At 34.3% G+C, this 14979-nt stretch overlaps 1 protein-coding gene and 1 long non-coding RNA gene across 2 annotated transcripts; one reads left to right on the plus strand and one right to left on the minus strand.

Moving 5' to 3' along the window:
* Window positions 1–904: 904 nt before the first annotated feature.
* LOC132165432 (rab GTPase-activating protein 22) lies at window positions 905–14058 on the minus strand. Its single transcript, XM_088511609.1, has 13 exons — window positions 13602–14058; window positions 13198–13293; window positions 12341–12444; window positions 11512–11768; window positions 10969–11091; window positions 10793–10881; window positions 9339–9444; window positions 8297–8394; window positions 7598–7852; window positions 7420–7503; window positions 7186–7193; window positions 6984–7056; window positions 905–1104 (listed from the first exon to the last, which is right to left on the minus strand). Exons 1-13 carry the CDS (start codon window positions 13725–13727, stop codon window positions 973–975), a joined length of 1551 nt encoding a protein of 516 aa, XP_088367735.1. The 5' UTR covers window positions 13728–14058; the 3' UTR covers window positions 905–972.
* Window positions 3960–5056, plus strand: LOC132165810 (uncharacterized). The gene is made up of 3 exons (XR_015909414.1): window positions 3960–3992; window positions 4220–4367; window positions 4863–5056. It is a non-coding gene; the product is annotated as an uncharacterized LOC132165810 (long non-coding RNA).
* Window positions 14059–14979: the final 921 nt, after the last annotated feature.

The raw sequence follows: 14979 nt of genomic DNA on the forward strand, positions 1-14979 counted from the left end.
TAAAAGCTAAAAAAAAAAAAAAAATGAGGGTTGAGGAAAAATCAAATTCAGCCATATATATATAGTGCATACCATGATGTTCCTTCTTAAAAGTACCACATTAAATGGTTGTTAAGTAACCAAATTTACGCCTTACATCTCTCCCAAGTACTCTGCACTGGACTTTTTACCAAATTTACGCCTCACATTCCTCCAAGTTCCATTGTTCCCAATGCATATTATGGTGATTTACCTAATTTACGCCTTACATCTCTCCAACAGACCCATTAAGGATCTATGATTATTATCTTTTTAATTAAAACCTTAATGTTTGTTTTTTAATTACATTGTTCAATTTTTACCACTTCACTCAACATGAAAAATGCTTGAAACACTGCATCTTTTACTACAATTTCCTTATAAATTAATGTGTCAGTCCACATTTTAGTTGCTCGTGTGATAAGTGTCATGTCGACTATTTCGTTAGTTTGTAAACATGATAAGTGTTATGTGAAATATCACGTTAGTTTGAGTGCATATCTTATAGAAATGGGTTTTAGGTGGCATTTCACATTTTAGTGGCAGACAACTGATGTGACAAGTGTCACATGAACTGTCACATAAGTTTGAGTGTACACTTTATAGAAATGAGTGTTGCATGTCAGTCTACATTTAATGTAATAAGTGTCACATAAATTGTTATAGTAAACCATTTAATCTAAAAGTTTAAAACCAGTAATTAGGATTTCACAAAATCCACCATGGAATTAGGGTTAGATTTCTAAAAAATCATCATTATGTTGCTTCCTTTTTTGCATCTAGAAGCATATCTAGGATTGATGACAAAAAAGAGAAAGATATCTTGACCAATAATTAGCATAACTACCTCTCTTTCTTGCTTCCCTTTTATAAGAAGCAGTTGTGAAAAGCAAAGAGCCAAACCATCATTCCCAAACTTCTTTTCAGTTTCTTCAACACAAAAGCATGGCATCTTCAAGAGTTCTCCTCTGCATGTTTTTGATGTCCATCATTGGTAATCTGCAGACTGAAGCAACCAGCCGAATTCTGTCTCTGATCGGTCTCGCTGACGCTCCCGGAGCTCCTGTATGGGGTAAGTTTATCACTCTAGCTATAGAAATCTCAAAGCTATATATATATATATCTTTCGAAATTCTTACGGGGAGACCCTTTTAATTAGTTTTGAAATTTGTGTATAATTTGAGATATATCACGTAGATTTTTTTATTTTATTTTTTTAAATCTAAAATTAATGGTTAGAATTTGAAAAAATCTGCCTTATTTAATATTTTGAAAATTTAGAATATCTGCAGGATCCTTCTTTCCAGTATCCCGTGAAATGAATTGCCTTTTTGGGTAAATAATTGCAAATAATAATAAATAAATAAAACTGGGAAGAAACCTTAGTCGTCTAAAAAGAATGGCTTCAGTCTTGCCTCATGGGCATGCCAGATTTTTTTTTTTTTTTGGTGATTTGAATATACAAGCTATTATAAAAGAAAAACACTTGGGTTATTACAATTTTTTTATAAATTGACATTGAAGTCCATAATCGATAAAATAAAATGATTTAAGAGTTTATGGTTGTCAAATCAGCTACTAACTAAATAGAGTTTTTTTTTTTTTTTTTTCTTAATCATTTCACCACTTATGAACGGACACGTTTGTTTGTAACGTTTGTTTAAACTCATATGTCTTGAAATTCTTAATCAATGGTAAGATTTATTTTTTGGGGGGGGATTAATTTGTTTCATTTTTCCTTTTTGTGCAGGGTGTCCTGGCAGGTGCCAAAAATGTTGCCTGTGCACCGTAGTACACACTAGACCAGTGTGTGCAGTGTGCTGTGAGGACTGAGGAGACACAGACCACCATATCTCCCAGCATCCTTAGTGTTTGAATGAAATAATATCTCTGTGAAGATTTTTATGTGCAATCTGATTTTGCTTAATGCTCTTCGGCTGTAAACTTAAAATGGAAGAAATAATTGAGCCGTCTTAGAAAATGCATTTGGGCCTTTGTGATTTGTGTAAATTTGCCAAAATTTTGATTCATGTTTCAATAGTCTTGCATGCATACAACAGCAAATGATGTCTTTTGGGGCACAATTCAATGTTAAAGTAATGATTAAGTAATTAAATTTACTTTTTTCGATTAGCTTAAGTTGTTGGGACAAGTGCTGATTTAACATGGTATCAGAGCCAAAGGTTATGGAATTGAACTTTGACTCCGTCATTTTTTTTTTTTTTTTTTGAGAGAGAGTCTCATCTATTAAAAGGAAGTTTGATCCCACACGTGAAGGAGAGTGTTAAAGTAATGATTAAGTGATTAAATTTACTTATTCCTATCAGCTTAAGTTTTTGGGATAAGTAGTAGTTTAACATTTAAGCCTGTAGATTGAATCTCAAAACTTTTGGGCCTTATAGCAGTGATTCAAACCTATGGCCTATATAGAAACTAATAATAAAATAGAGAGGTAAAGGAACTATAGAAACTAATAATAAAATAGAGAGATAAAGGAAAGAGAGATAATAGACAGGGATTAAAGTAGTTCGGTTTATGGTCGACATCCATATGGTAAAATCTTAGAAAATGCTAGGCGCTCTCCTAGTGTTTTCCCGGTGCTCTCCTAATTATAGGTGGATACTGTTTTCTTAAAATCGAGTGAAAGAAATATGGGACACTTTTTTTTTGCTTTTTTATAAAATAATATCAACCTACTACCAACAGAACACCAGGAGAGCATCTAGCATTTTCCTATAGGCTATATTTTCCTTGATGTGTGATTTGTGTACATGGCTCTATAGAGCTTTAGCATAATTTTAAATACAAAACAAATTCCTTGAATTAAGAGTAATTAATTACAAATCAAATCCACGTTAATCACAAACAAAAGGATTTCTATTTTAATAGCCTCCTTTTATTGGACAATGGCACCAATGACCCATCAAAATAAACACATAAAAGACATCAATTTTTATAAGATTGTATTACTTCTTTTATTTATATATATATATATATATATATATATACAATAAATATATAAACTCGAGATTATTATTATTATTATTATTTTGTCTCTTGTGTTGGTGGCGGTAATCTATTAAACAAATTGTTGAAAATCCTAAAATTGAGAAAGGGTGGACACTGGACAATTAGATACGTACGGCAATAAGGAATAACATTATGAATATAATTCTAATTGATAGTTAATGGATGTGTACGTTCCTGCTTCTTTTCTTATTGATTACTCGTGCCAAGGAATTTGCTTTTCTAAGAAGTTATTATTATTTTTTTTCTAATTAAAATAGTAGGATGGGAAGATCAACTATTGTTATTCTACTCGGACGTGATAATAGTAGTATGCACCTACTTGTTGGGAGCTGCACATGACAGACCTAAACGGTAAGAACCGCAAGCGTTCCATTAGGTTTGATTGAGTCATAACCTGACTTAACCTCACCGGAATATCAATAAAAACTAAGATGTTTTACAGTACTAATCATGTACAAAGATTGTCATTGCGGAATTCGAACGGATTCCGTAATATGTATTTAACCAATTTGAAAATTTTCTTAGGTTGAATCATCCGCCACCTTGGTCAAGATGTTATTATTCAAACAGAAGATGAAAAAGCATAATCGTCTTTGACTGAGAACTTGACAAAGAGAGTTTTATTCAATGTTTGGCCTTGTCGGCTTCCTTACTTTCCATAAACCAAAAAACATTGCTCACGATCAACCTTCCTAAAATGGAAAGATTAGCTTTGGCGAGTAACGCAGAATTATTGTCACGTTGGTCCCTACCACTAAATTAATTTCCACTTTATGATCATCTAGAATAATATAACTTGTTAGAAAAGCAAACTCCTTTAGCAAAATCTGATTGGTTCTCCGTAGAGGAACAATCCCCTGTCCTTCATTATAAATGTAAGGAGTTTTTCAGCTGTGGAAAACCCAGTTCAAGCCAGAGTTCATCAGGAGGAAGAAACTGATAAGGTAATTCTCCTCTCCCTCCTCTCTCTCTCCCGCATCGTTGTATTTGAGTCTTATCTGATCTGTGTGGAGGAAACACTTTACACGGGTCTGAAGTGGCCTTACGTCGAAGAAATTTCCCGTCATTTAAAATTTTTTTTTTAAAAAAAAACGGTTTTAGTTTAGCTTAAGTTAATGTTGGATATATGTGTTGATATTTTGGTATATTTGGTTTGGACGTGGGTTTGTAGGTGTTGAAGACAAAAGCAATGAAAATGGCAACTTCAAGAATTGTATTGTGGGTGTTTATGATGATCATGATGATTGGTAATCTGACAGAAGCAGCCAACATCAATCTCACTAGCGTTGCCGGAGCTCCACCTCCATCTAATGATTCGTGTAAGCTTATCAATCTATACTACCATCTCACACCATCATAAACTCATGCTAAAAGCCAAAGAAAAAAAAAAAATCTGTATTTTCATTATTATTGGAATATATAAGATATTATAAAAGGAAAATACTTTGGGTACTAAAATTTCCTTACAAATCGGCGAAAAAAATTCTGTATTTTCATTATTATTGGAATATATAGGATATTATAAAAGAAAAATACTTTGAGTACTAAAATTTCCTTACAAATCGGCGTAACAATCCATAATTGATAAAGTGACTGAGTTGAGTGTATAATTAACAAATAAGCTGCTAAGTAACTAAATTGATAAGTCGTATTTTCTTTTTAATCATTTCACCACTTCTCATCTGACAAGTCAGTTTGGAAAAAAAAAAATCATAATAAAAATTAAAGTATAATAACCCTAGTAGCAGGTATTCATTATAAAAACCTATGTAATGTTACTTTTATGGATTTGCTTGATTTTTCTTTTTTGGCAGGGTGTACTCCTCCTCGTCCTGGGTGCACAAAATGCTGTCTATGCAGTACTATATCATCGGTAAGTGTCTGTGTACGTTGTTGCGGCAACCATGAGATAGAGATTAGTTCGAATCCCTCCCCCTCAAAGACTAGGGCAAAGACTGCCCCCTCAGAGACTGGTGCGATGACCACCTCCTCCCCGGAGCGGTTGAATGTATTACTACAAGAGATAGTGTACTTTTTTTTGTATTTTTTTGGTTATTTGTAATTTTCTTATTTTATTTTAGGTTGTTTTAATATCTTGTTTCACTCGTCTAATTACTCTTTAGTTGTAAACTTAAATGGAATAAACAATATGAATTTGAAAAAGTAATTGTAAAAGCGATAAAAGATTGTGAAGGTTCTCATTTAAAAATCTCTCTTTTGGGGAACAAATTTCCACTTTCTTTCTCTATTTTATTTATTCGTTTGCACTCACAAAATTAGAAGTCCATTAATGTTTCTCTTTCCTCATAAGAGTTATACATGCACGAGGAAAAGCTATTATGAAGATTTTTTTCACGAGGTTTTAATGTAATATATTTTTCTCTTCTTTCTTCGAGCATGCACTTCAATGTGAGAGACCAAGGCATTGCCATATACAACAAAGCTTCATGCGTTTGCAACTTTTGATTAACAATGGTGTCTCCATTTTTTGGACTAACTTTGTTCAAAATTCATTTACTTTACTCTAAATTAATGCATGTCATGATTGCATGAAGAAAAGCTAAATTAAGATGTTATTTTATCTTCGGTCCCCTCCTACAAGTTCACATTTAAATAAATGTTTTTTTTTTTTTTTTGGTTGCATTTTAATGTCCATCTTGCGTATATAGATGGAGCATGCCAACTCAACGGGAATATATACGAGATGAACGTCATAATGTAAAGAAGTATTTCTTAAAAAAGAAATTAATAAAGGTGCTTTGAAAAAAATACGGCATATACATTGTAGTGTTTTTCAAGGGTGCATATTTGATTCCGTATTTTTATGAGAAACAAGGACAATAAAGTTGAATCAGGACCGTCGAAAAAACTATAGCTCATATGCCGTAGTTTTTTTTTACAGCACCTAAGCCAAATCGGTGCTGAAAGATGGAAAAGGAAAGCTAGTTGAAAAATTTAGAGGATTGTGTTTAATTTTTCCTTTCGGCCTGAACTTTATTATCTACTGAAAACTTGCAATTCTAGTGCCCTTCATGACTTGTTTTATGTTTTTACTTTTGACTGTGGATAAAAATTGTTGAGGCTTTTTTTTTTTCCTATGGGAAAGGGAAGCTGGAAAAGTACATAAAATAATAATAATAATAATAATAATAATAAAGGGTAGGGTAACCCAAAACAACCACAACAGTGAAAAATAAAATAAAATAAAATAAAGACTTAAAAATTATTGAAAATGAGTCAAAAGAATGACCCGGCCCCATTGTTGAAGCTTCTTACAACCTAACATCATTCTTCTGTTGTGAAACCTTTGATGAGAAGGACACTTGTTTAGCACACTTGTTTGGCTGTTTAGACTTTAGTGGAAGACAAGGAATAGAAGCAACCTCTTTATAGTAATTGAATGGTTCCACTTTGTTTGGTCGGAGGTATTTATAGAACTAGGAATCTCATTTCATACTTTTCCATGCACTAACAAAAAACCCTGGGTCACGAAGAACGTTCCTAAAAAGGAAATAATTAGCACCAGTGTTTCAGTGTATTTGACTAGACTTTGGAAAGAAACAGAGCAAATCTGGAAAGTGCTTTGAACAGGTCCTCCATTTTAACACAAATTTCATTGAATGGAGGTTAGGTGTGATTTTGATATTACTTGCGTTTTTGATTGGTGCAAATCAAAATTATCTGTGTGATTGACACGTGGGAATTAAATCAGCAAGATTAAGAACGCCAATTAAACCCGTTCTATCCAATGAAGGCCAGACACGTTGCCAACTCCACATAGGTTTTAAGCACACTTAAATGGAAGAAATAATATGAGTTGTCTTAGAAAATGCATCTGGGCATCTGTGATTTGGGTAAATCTGCCAAAATTTTGATTTATGTTTCAATAGCCTTGCATACAACAGCACATGATCTTGTGCAGAAAAGAAGAGTACAAGGCTCTCAAATAAAACTGCTAAAACCATTATGCTGCAGAAGCATATCATATCAACATCTTGAGCACAAAGCCTACAACAAAAAATATATGGCCGAACGGAACTCGACAAAAAAATTAATTTAAATTCTCTGCAAAGTGAACCCTCTGCCAATGCCGCCGAGGTAGGGAGTTGATTGATGATCACTAACTTTGTTTATGACTTGTTGGTCTGCATGAACATAGAGCTGTTAGGTTATTTCGATTTTCATAGATGAGTAATAATATACAAACAAGATTTGAATTGGTGAACCCGATTATTCATCAACAGAAAGGAGTGTCTTATCATATGTTCTTCAAAGAGACCATTTGAAAAAAAACCTACACATGACATAGAGAAAGATCTGGCAGACTAACAGATAAGTTTAAAATAGGAGAGGGCAAAAGGATGAAGCTACCTTGCTCAAATACTTTTTGTGGATCTTTAATGCATCCTTACATGCTTTTTTAGCATCCAGATTTCCAGTTATGTCACCCAAGATCTAGGGAGAAAGTTCCACTATAAGATAAATGTCACATATATGCAATAATATGTATGAACAATTGCATACAAGAGTGAGAGAGAGAGAGAGAGACCTTGACAATATCATCCAAACCCTTGGCTTTCTTTCGAAGTTGCTTATTCTTGGTCTCAAGAATACTTGCAACAAGAAAAACAGCAAGTGCACTGTGTTGCTCTCTTCGTCCAGTTGTTACGATCTTCCTCTCGAATTCTCCATATTGCTTCAGCAGTTTGTGATTTATTTTGGGAGCAAAACCACTATCCGTAGCATCTCTTGGGCCTTCATATGATGTGAAGATGTTTGGGTTGTATTCCATGGCCCACATCAGCTGAAACCAATCTATATTACTGCCTTAAAATAAGCGTATCAATAGAAAATCCAAAATAGAGGCTCCAATATACTAATTACATTGAATTCATGTAACCTTGAGTTCCATCAAGGCTATGTGAAACAGTGGCTTTTAATTAAGTAAAAAGTGCCCAATTTTTTTTTATATATATATATTTTTTATAACAAAGAATCTCGACAAGGCAGGGCCGTTCGGACCCACCCCTGTAGAGTAAACTTTGGATCCGTACACCGCACCCTCAAAAGTTTCCTTATACAAATCAGGGTAAATCGCTAGCTTTTACACTAGGGAGTGTGGCCCCAAGGAAGAATTTGCACCTAACAAGTCTCGAACTTGAGATCTATGGGGTGATACTCCCTAAGACCACAAGCCTCAACCACCATTTCTTGAAAGGTTTAACTGAATACAGAAGTTTCACCTTACCTCCCAAAGATACAATGTGTCCACAAAGGAAAATTCTCTCCTAAAAAGTACCATCAGCATGCGAAATGCAAACAAATACTCCCCACCATCTAGATCCTCTGCCAAATAGAAGAAATGACGTTTTAGCTGATGGATAAGGGTCTCTTCAGGTGCAAATGCATACCAAAAATCATGCTCCATTCTTATGCAGGTGTAAGGTACAGAGGGGGAGGCTACATGGACTGCATTTATTTGTTTTTATTATGCATATTTTTTAAGTTGTTTTTTTATGCCTTCACTCAGCACTGGTTTTAGACAATGCACAGATGCTTTCAGGTCTTCTTCAACCCTAGAAAGTGAGTCAACTATTTTGTTCGAACATTACAAAACCACAAAAAGGACGGTAGCCTTGTTCGCCTGTTACTGCAACTAACATAAACTGGGTCGATCTGTGACTACAGTGCACAACACTGTCCCAGTGCGTTTTTTCCATAAACAACCCAAAAGTATTTTTGAAATCAGAACAGGCTGCATCAAATGCACGGAAACATGCGAAACCTAATCAACTTTTGGGAAAGTTAAGAGAGGCAAGACCCCATCACATTCTAAGACAGTAGTCTGGGGCTAAAGAGAAGTGCTCAATGAAAACATAATAACTAACACTCTTTCATAACTTAAATTTTTGATGATAAGTCATTGAAACTGATAACTATTAACAACAATATTTTAATGAATGCATGTAGGATTTTCCAAACAACATAGAATAAAATCAATTCTCTGAGTTTCATTCATTCTAGCAAGTAGTTCACAAAATTCCACTTAACAGGAATCATACTGAGGAAACCTTTGTATCACAACTTCAAATTTTCCACCCATTTTTTTCTGTAAGATTTTTTTTCTTATCTCCAACTGATTCTTTCCGCTAGTTTTGTTAAATTGTGTAAATTTTCAGGGAGTGGAGTGACAAGCAACTAGGTCTATGGTGCAAAGGAGTAAATATTAAATAGATGCTAAAAACTAATGTAAATATAAAAATTACGAGAAAAATTATAGGAATAGATACCAAGGTGTTGATGAAGCTTTGGATCAATGACTTTGATTATCTGTGAGAGTGTACACAGCTGAGCTTGCACTCCTATGGAACTTGTACTGCATCTGAAGTTCTCTCTCTGACATCAAAACAAAAGCAGGAGTTGTAGGTTATACCTTAAAAGATACATATCACAAGCATAATCCATGTAACAGATCATTTAGGGCCAAAAATTTAAGTTAATCTTCAAAGAAAATCAACAGCATCGGTTAAAGGATTCTAAATACTGTATTAGTTGAATCTGAAACACTTTCGATGGATATATATCCAATTTCATCATGTAGAAATCATGTCTAATTTAAACTAGGAATAAAACTGGTGTATACTCTTCTCTAATCACTAGTCCCATTACCTAGATGATGCTGTCACATGAAAAAGAATCAAGTAGCTGCTTTTCAAGTAAGTTTCGGCTATTTAAGGTTTTCAACATGTAGGTTACCAACAATGTGTATACAAAGCTTTCAAATTGTTGGTCTCATATTTGAGATCTGATACAGGCAAAGCTTGCATGTTTTTTAAGGTCATTCAGTAAGAGTCTAGGGATAAAATAAGTCTACGCCGCGAACCCTTTCCTTTACTATTATAATGTCTAAACACACAGTTTTCCTTAGCGCAGTGCACTAAATAAGCATAGAAGTAGTTCTCCAAGTCTATACTACATCACCAGAACCTCCAAATTGTTGCATTTCCCCCAAGATATGACAAAGAAGAATTTGTCAGGGACCTGATGATGGGACCAAAAAAGTTCTCTACTTATTCTTGTCCCTCCATTCTTCAAATTCCTTTAATTCTCTGCATACCATTCTTTGACTTTCTGCACTGTTGTAGTCATTGTAATAAGTAATAAGTAATCAGTAATCAGATCAGTATCAGCCCCTGCTATCTTTAGCTCTCCCTCACAATTACGTAATTTCATAAACTGAGGTCCTATTCATCCCAAACTCTTGTCGAAGCAGCCCAAACCCTTGATCTATCTGTGAAAAAAATTTCCTCCAACAAATGTCTCAATTCCAAACCCCTGTAACTTTTCAGCCGGCAAATTCTCAAAGTACAACAATCTACAAACTTTAAATACTTCCACTGATTTTAATAAGAAAGGACTATTACTTATAAAAAAAATTACTTCCACCGCCATCATAAACCCTAAAATCATAGCTTCCCCTCAGCTTAGCCCACCAAATAAGAATTCTTAGCAGTTTTTCAAATCTGTCCTATGACACCAGAACCTTCAAATTTTTGGACCATCCCCTAGATACCCAGATATATCCAGATGGGTATATATTTCCGAAACCTGTGATTCTAGATGTGGAATTGATAACATAGCGATGATAAATAAACAAGGGTGAGATATATACATCAGTACTTAGAATATAGTGCGAATTACATATCACAACTATTTTTGAATAACAAAAATAAACACTTCATACCAGCCTTCGCATTGCATGCTCGAAACACCAGAAGGCATCTGCCTCGTTTTCAAGAAGAATTACCATTGTTGAGCAAATATCACTCATTCCTGCTCAGGAAAGGATCCTATTATAACTATTTCAACTAAATAACTGTTCAGCTTGATAGTGAAATGATGAACTTGATAGTATTCCACCTTGGATATAACCAATATCATTGTCCACCCAAGCATAAACAGCAAGAACATCCCAAAGTTTTGCCTGATTAGTTTCACTCTCGTAAAAGACAAGCACTCGATCTGTGCGAACAACGTCCAGACCTACAAACCCAATTGCACCACTAGAGTTAGACACTGCTGACAGTAGTGAGGGATAAATTAGCAACCGTAAGAACCAAGTAATGCAACCATATGTAACAGTTATACTTCTGGGTTAGCACTTTAGCTTTATGCAGAGTCTACAGGCGCCAGCATTATGCATACCCAGGCATAACTCATTTTGTCATTATAATTCCATGTTGGACACTCAAGCATGAATCAAGTTCTCCTTGCACAGAAGGTTCCAGAATTAACAATAATTTATTACATATATAAGCGAGGGGAGAACACTCTAAATCATCCAATTGGACTGCTTGCTCCACATTGTGAGTGAAAGGACACTTACTAGCCGCTTCAATGGAGTTCAAGTAGCGAAAAGATAATCAATTCAGTAGCTGATGAATCTATGCAATGCATATATACCAATTTGATGCAAGGAACGCTTCCACTGAATCACTTTATTGTCTGAGACAGCATTATTCACATGCCCACCACAATCCAAAGAGGAATCTGGAAGGTGTGTAGACATAACTCCATTTTGATCCTGCAAATCACTGTTTGTTGAAGACTCTTCGTTTGTTTGGCCACCATCAGTTATGATAGGTGCTGTAATAAACTTTCCACTACCAATAGCCGGAACCATCTTTTGACATTCAGCTTTCCATGTCCCATACATCTCCCTAACATGATAGATGTGATGTATTAAGTCAGCACACTCAATAAAGAGAAGAGGATAGGAAAAAGGCGACAATGATGTTCCCATCGACAGCATGGCAATTCAAAAAAAAACACAAGAAAAAAAAAAAACACCGGGCAGTGATTAACACAAGGGCCAATTTGGCAAACATGGGAAACTAACTTTGCATTATATCAAAGAAAATGTTTCAAACTTGAAACCAAAGGCTGAACCAAAGAAGAAGAAAAAACAGCCTCATGCATCCAATGGTTCAGCAGACCAGCCCATGACAGGGTTAAAAAAAAAGCATCTATCTACATATGCATGAATTATATTAAACACTATTTGTAACAGATAATAATCTGATAAATAATTTAACACAACTTGACGACATACTTCATGATCATGTTTGACCTCAGAATATACTATTCCAATAATTATCCAAAACCTGGAACCAGGACAACTTCATGGCTCAAGCAATATGAGAGAAATGAGGTTAAGAACAGTTCTATGACCAAAGATAGAGAAGAGGAGCAGAAATAATCTTTCCATTGTTTAATTTGATTCACTATTTACCTACGCCGTTCCCTGAGCTGACTCCGATCTTCGAATGTGCTGTTAGGATCAAAGCAACCTAACAAGAACTCCCATACTACTGCTTTGATTGAAGGATGAACACCCTAGCATTAAAAAAAAAATGTAGAAAGAGTTAGTATTCTCCACAAATATGGTTGTAACTTCTCAAATGAAAGGAGTACCAAATAATGCTGTCAACACTGCAAATCACACATTATCAACAGTTACCATTAGAGTTTATAGCCGTTTAGAAAATGGCCCATGAAATTGCACCAGAGGAAGTGATTATTAGCCACAAATTAGCAAAAGGTAAAACAAACAAACCCAAGAAGGAGATGAGAGAGAGACCAAGAAATCAATCGAACATGTCCATAAAATTACCAAAAGTAATGAGGAAAACCTTTAATAGATATTGATAATGAGCTTAAATGCCCAAATCCGACACAAACGATATGAATCGGAAGTGTTGTTCTCCTGGTGTTGATGAAGAGGAAAGGTATGAAGAGCAAAAGAATTGTGGCATCTCTGTGAATCCCCTTGTTATGTGTGGTAGGTTACTTAATTTGTCGGAGGCAGGTTACTTTATAATTTCTTTTAAACCACCAAATCGACAAAAACATAGTTTACATTATAGCCAGATTGTAAGTTCTGGCTATCAAATGGTAATATATTAGTGCATATAATAAGCAAAAACACTAGAAGGTGCTACAAGAGCACAGTGCAACGTATAAACACAACAGATTTTATTTTTATTTCATTTTTCCAGCTAAACAAAGCAAATAGACAATATATACTTGATATTTTGCAGATTCATTGGATGTAGTAAGACAAAATAGTTATCAATTAAAGAAGTTTACCCCTCGTTGGATCCTTCTAAGCACTTTCGCTATATCCAAATGCCCATCTTCAGAGAATGCAGCACGCCATCTTCTTGCGCTAAGGGTTTTCCCAGCCTGTCAAATAGAAAGTTTTAAACATCAAACATAAGCTATTTGGAAAAAGACAGAGGCTCATAGAAGTCCCAACTTTTCAATCAAAAATCATACCATCATCATGCTTGTAGAACTTTAAAAGTACTAGTAATAAAAGAGAAATTAGCCAAAACTATAATTTGTATCAAACCCCATGTAAGAAAAAAAAAAAAAAAATACATAAGGGATAGCTAAAAGACTCTTCCACTCATAGAGACAAGCAATGAATTCGGACAATATAAAAGGAATGAAATCAGTAAGTGACCAAAATGAAGAGAAAGAGAAGATACCCTCAACTTAAAACGGATCTTCGGGATGTCAGCGTGGCATTCTGATCTAATTGGATAGAACATATCCAACTCACTAGTCCCATCTTTCTTCATAAGAATCCCTCCCAATCCTTCACAACCAACCATCTAAATTGTTTGATGAATTTGCTGGATATTCAGTTTAATTCTCCCTTGCCCATCAAATAAAAACCAAACTCAAAATACCACCAAAAACACCAAACATGCTGTCAATGGCATCTCTTACGATGAATTATCAAAAATTCGTATCCTCGGATTTTGATATCAAATATATGTCATTGATAACAGTAAAAATTATACATCTTATTAGCATTTTAATCATGGTATTTAAAAATCAAATATCTTTTGAAGTCATCGAAAACCCACCAGCATTTTGAATCAAAAATTCTATCACAGTAGACCAAAGCCAAGAGAAATCAAAATTGAGATATCACTGAAGCTGGTTCTCTGTACCTTCTTCACTCGAACTCTGAAAGATTAGAATAGGAATCGCAGATGTTACAAAAGTCGTTCCATGAAGGTTCTTCGACAGTAAATCTAGGCGAGAGAGAGAGAGATGGGACCGAATGGGACTCGAGAATAATGCGGCAAGAGTGCAACACCGGCATCCCACCAGTGTCCTATTGGGCTTACGTGGCTGGGTCCAGTCATCCCTGCCACATCAGCTCTTAGAAAAAGCAAAAAACTTTGGAAACCACCCAGCATTTCTCTCAACTTCTATTCCTTTTTTTTTTTTTTTTTTTTTTTTTTTTTTGGGTAAAAGGGATTTGGCCTAGATTAATTGATGTGACAGTTTAAATTAATTTTTATTAAAAAAAATCAAAAATATTGGTTAAAATTGTAAATACTAGCATTATAAAATAATTGTGAAATAAAAATATTGTATATAATATTACTCCAACCTAAAGGCATCTTTGGTCATTTCATTTGGTTAAAAACTCTCTCCAAAATGGTTTTTGTCCTTGGAGTTGCTTAGGCATGGATAGCTTCTTTCTTCTTTAATCAAAAGTAGGTTTGAGCCTTTTTTTTTAAAAAAAAAAAAAAGAAAAAAAAAAAAGCAGAAGGTCAAATAAGTAATTTTGAGTTTTTTTACCAAATGAATCAAATTTTTTGTTTGTTTTTATATACTAAAAATGTTTTCTAAACTCTTTAACACAATATTACAGACTCTTGGTAAGAAATCCTTTATCTTTTCAATAAAGATGGAATATGTTATATGTCCCTTATTTAACTTTTAAAGAAAGGGAAAAGAAAACCAAAATGAAAAAGAAATATATATATATATATATATATATATATATATATATACACCCAGCTCTCTTTCTCTCTCCCTGAGTATAGTCTTGCTCTTTTCCTCTTT

The sequence above is a fragment of the Corylus avellana genome, chromosome 11 (genome assembly GCF_965113065.1).
Source record: "Corylus avellana chromosome 11, dhCorAvel1.hap1.2, whole genome shotgun sequence".
NCBI classification, from domain to species: domain Eukaryota; kingdom Viridiplantae; phylum Streptophyta; class Magnoliopsida; order Fagales; family Betulaceae; genus Corylus; species Corylus avellana.

Excerpts from the sequence above, each read along its gene's own strand:
- LOC132165432 (XM_088511609.1), bottom strand. The coding sequence starts at position 13,727 with ATGGTTGGTTGTGAAGGATTGGGAGGGATTCTTATGAAGAAAGATGGG. Across the intron at positions 12,445-13,197 it reads TTAGAAGGATCCAACGAGGG|GGTGTTCATCCTTCAATCAA; the intron begins GTAAACTTCTTT and ends TTTTAATGCTAG. Across the intron at positions 11,092-11,511 it reads GCGTTCCTTGCATCAAATTG|GTCTGGACGTTGTTCGCACA; the intron begins GTATATATGCAT and ends TTGGGTTTGTAG.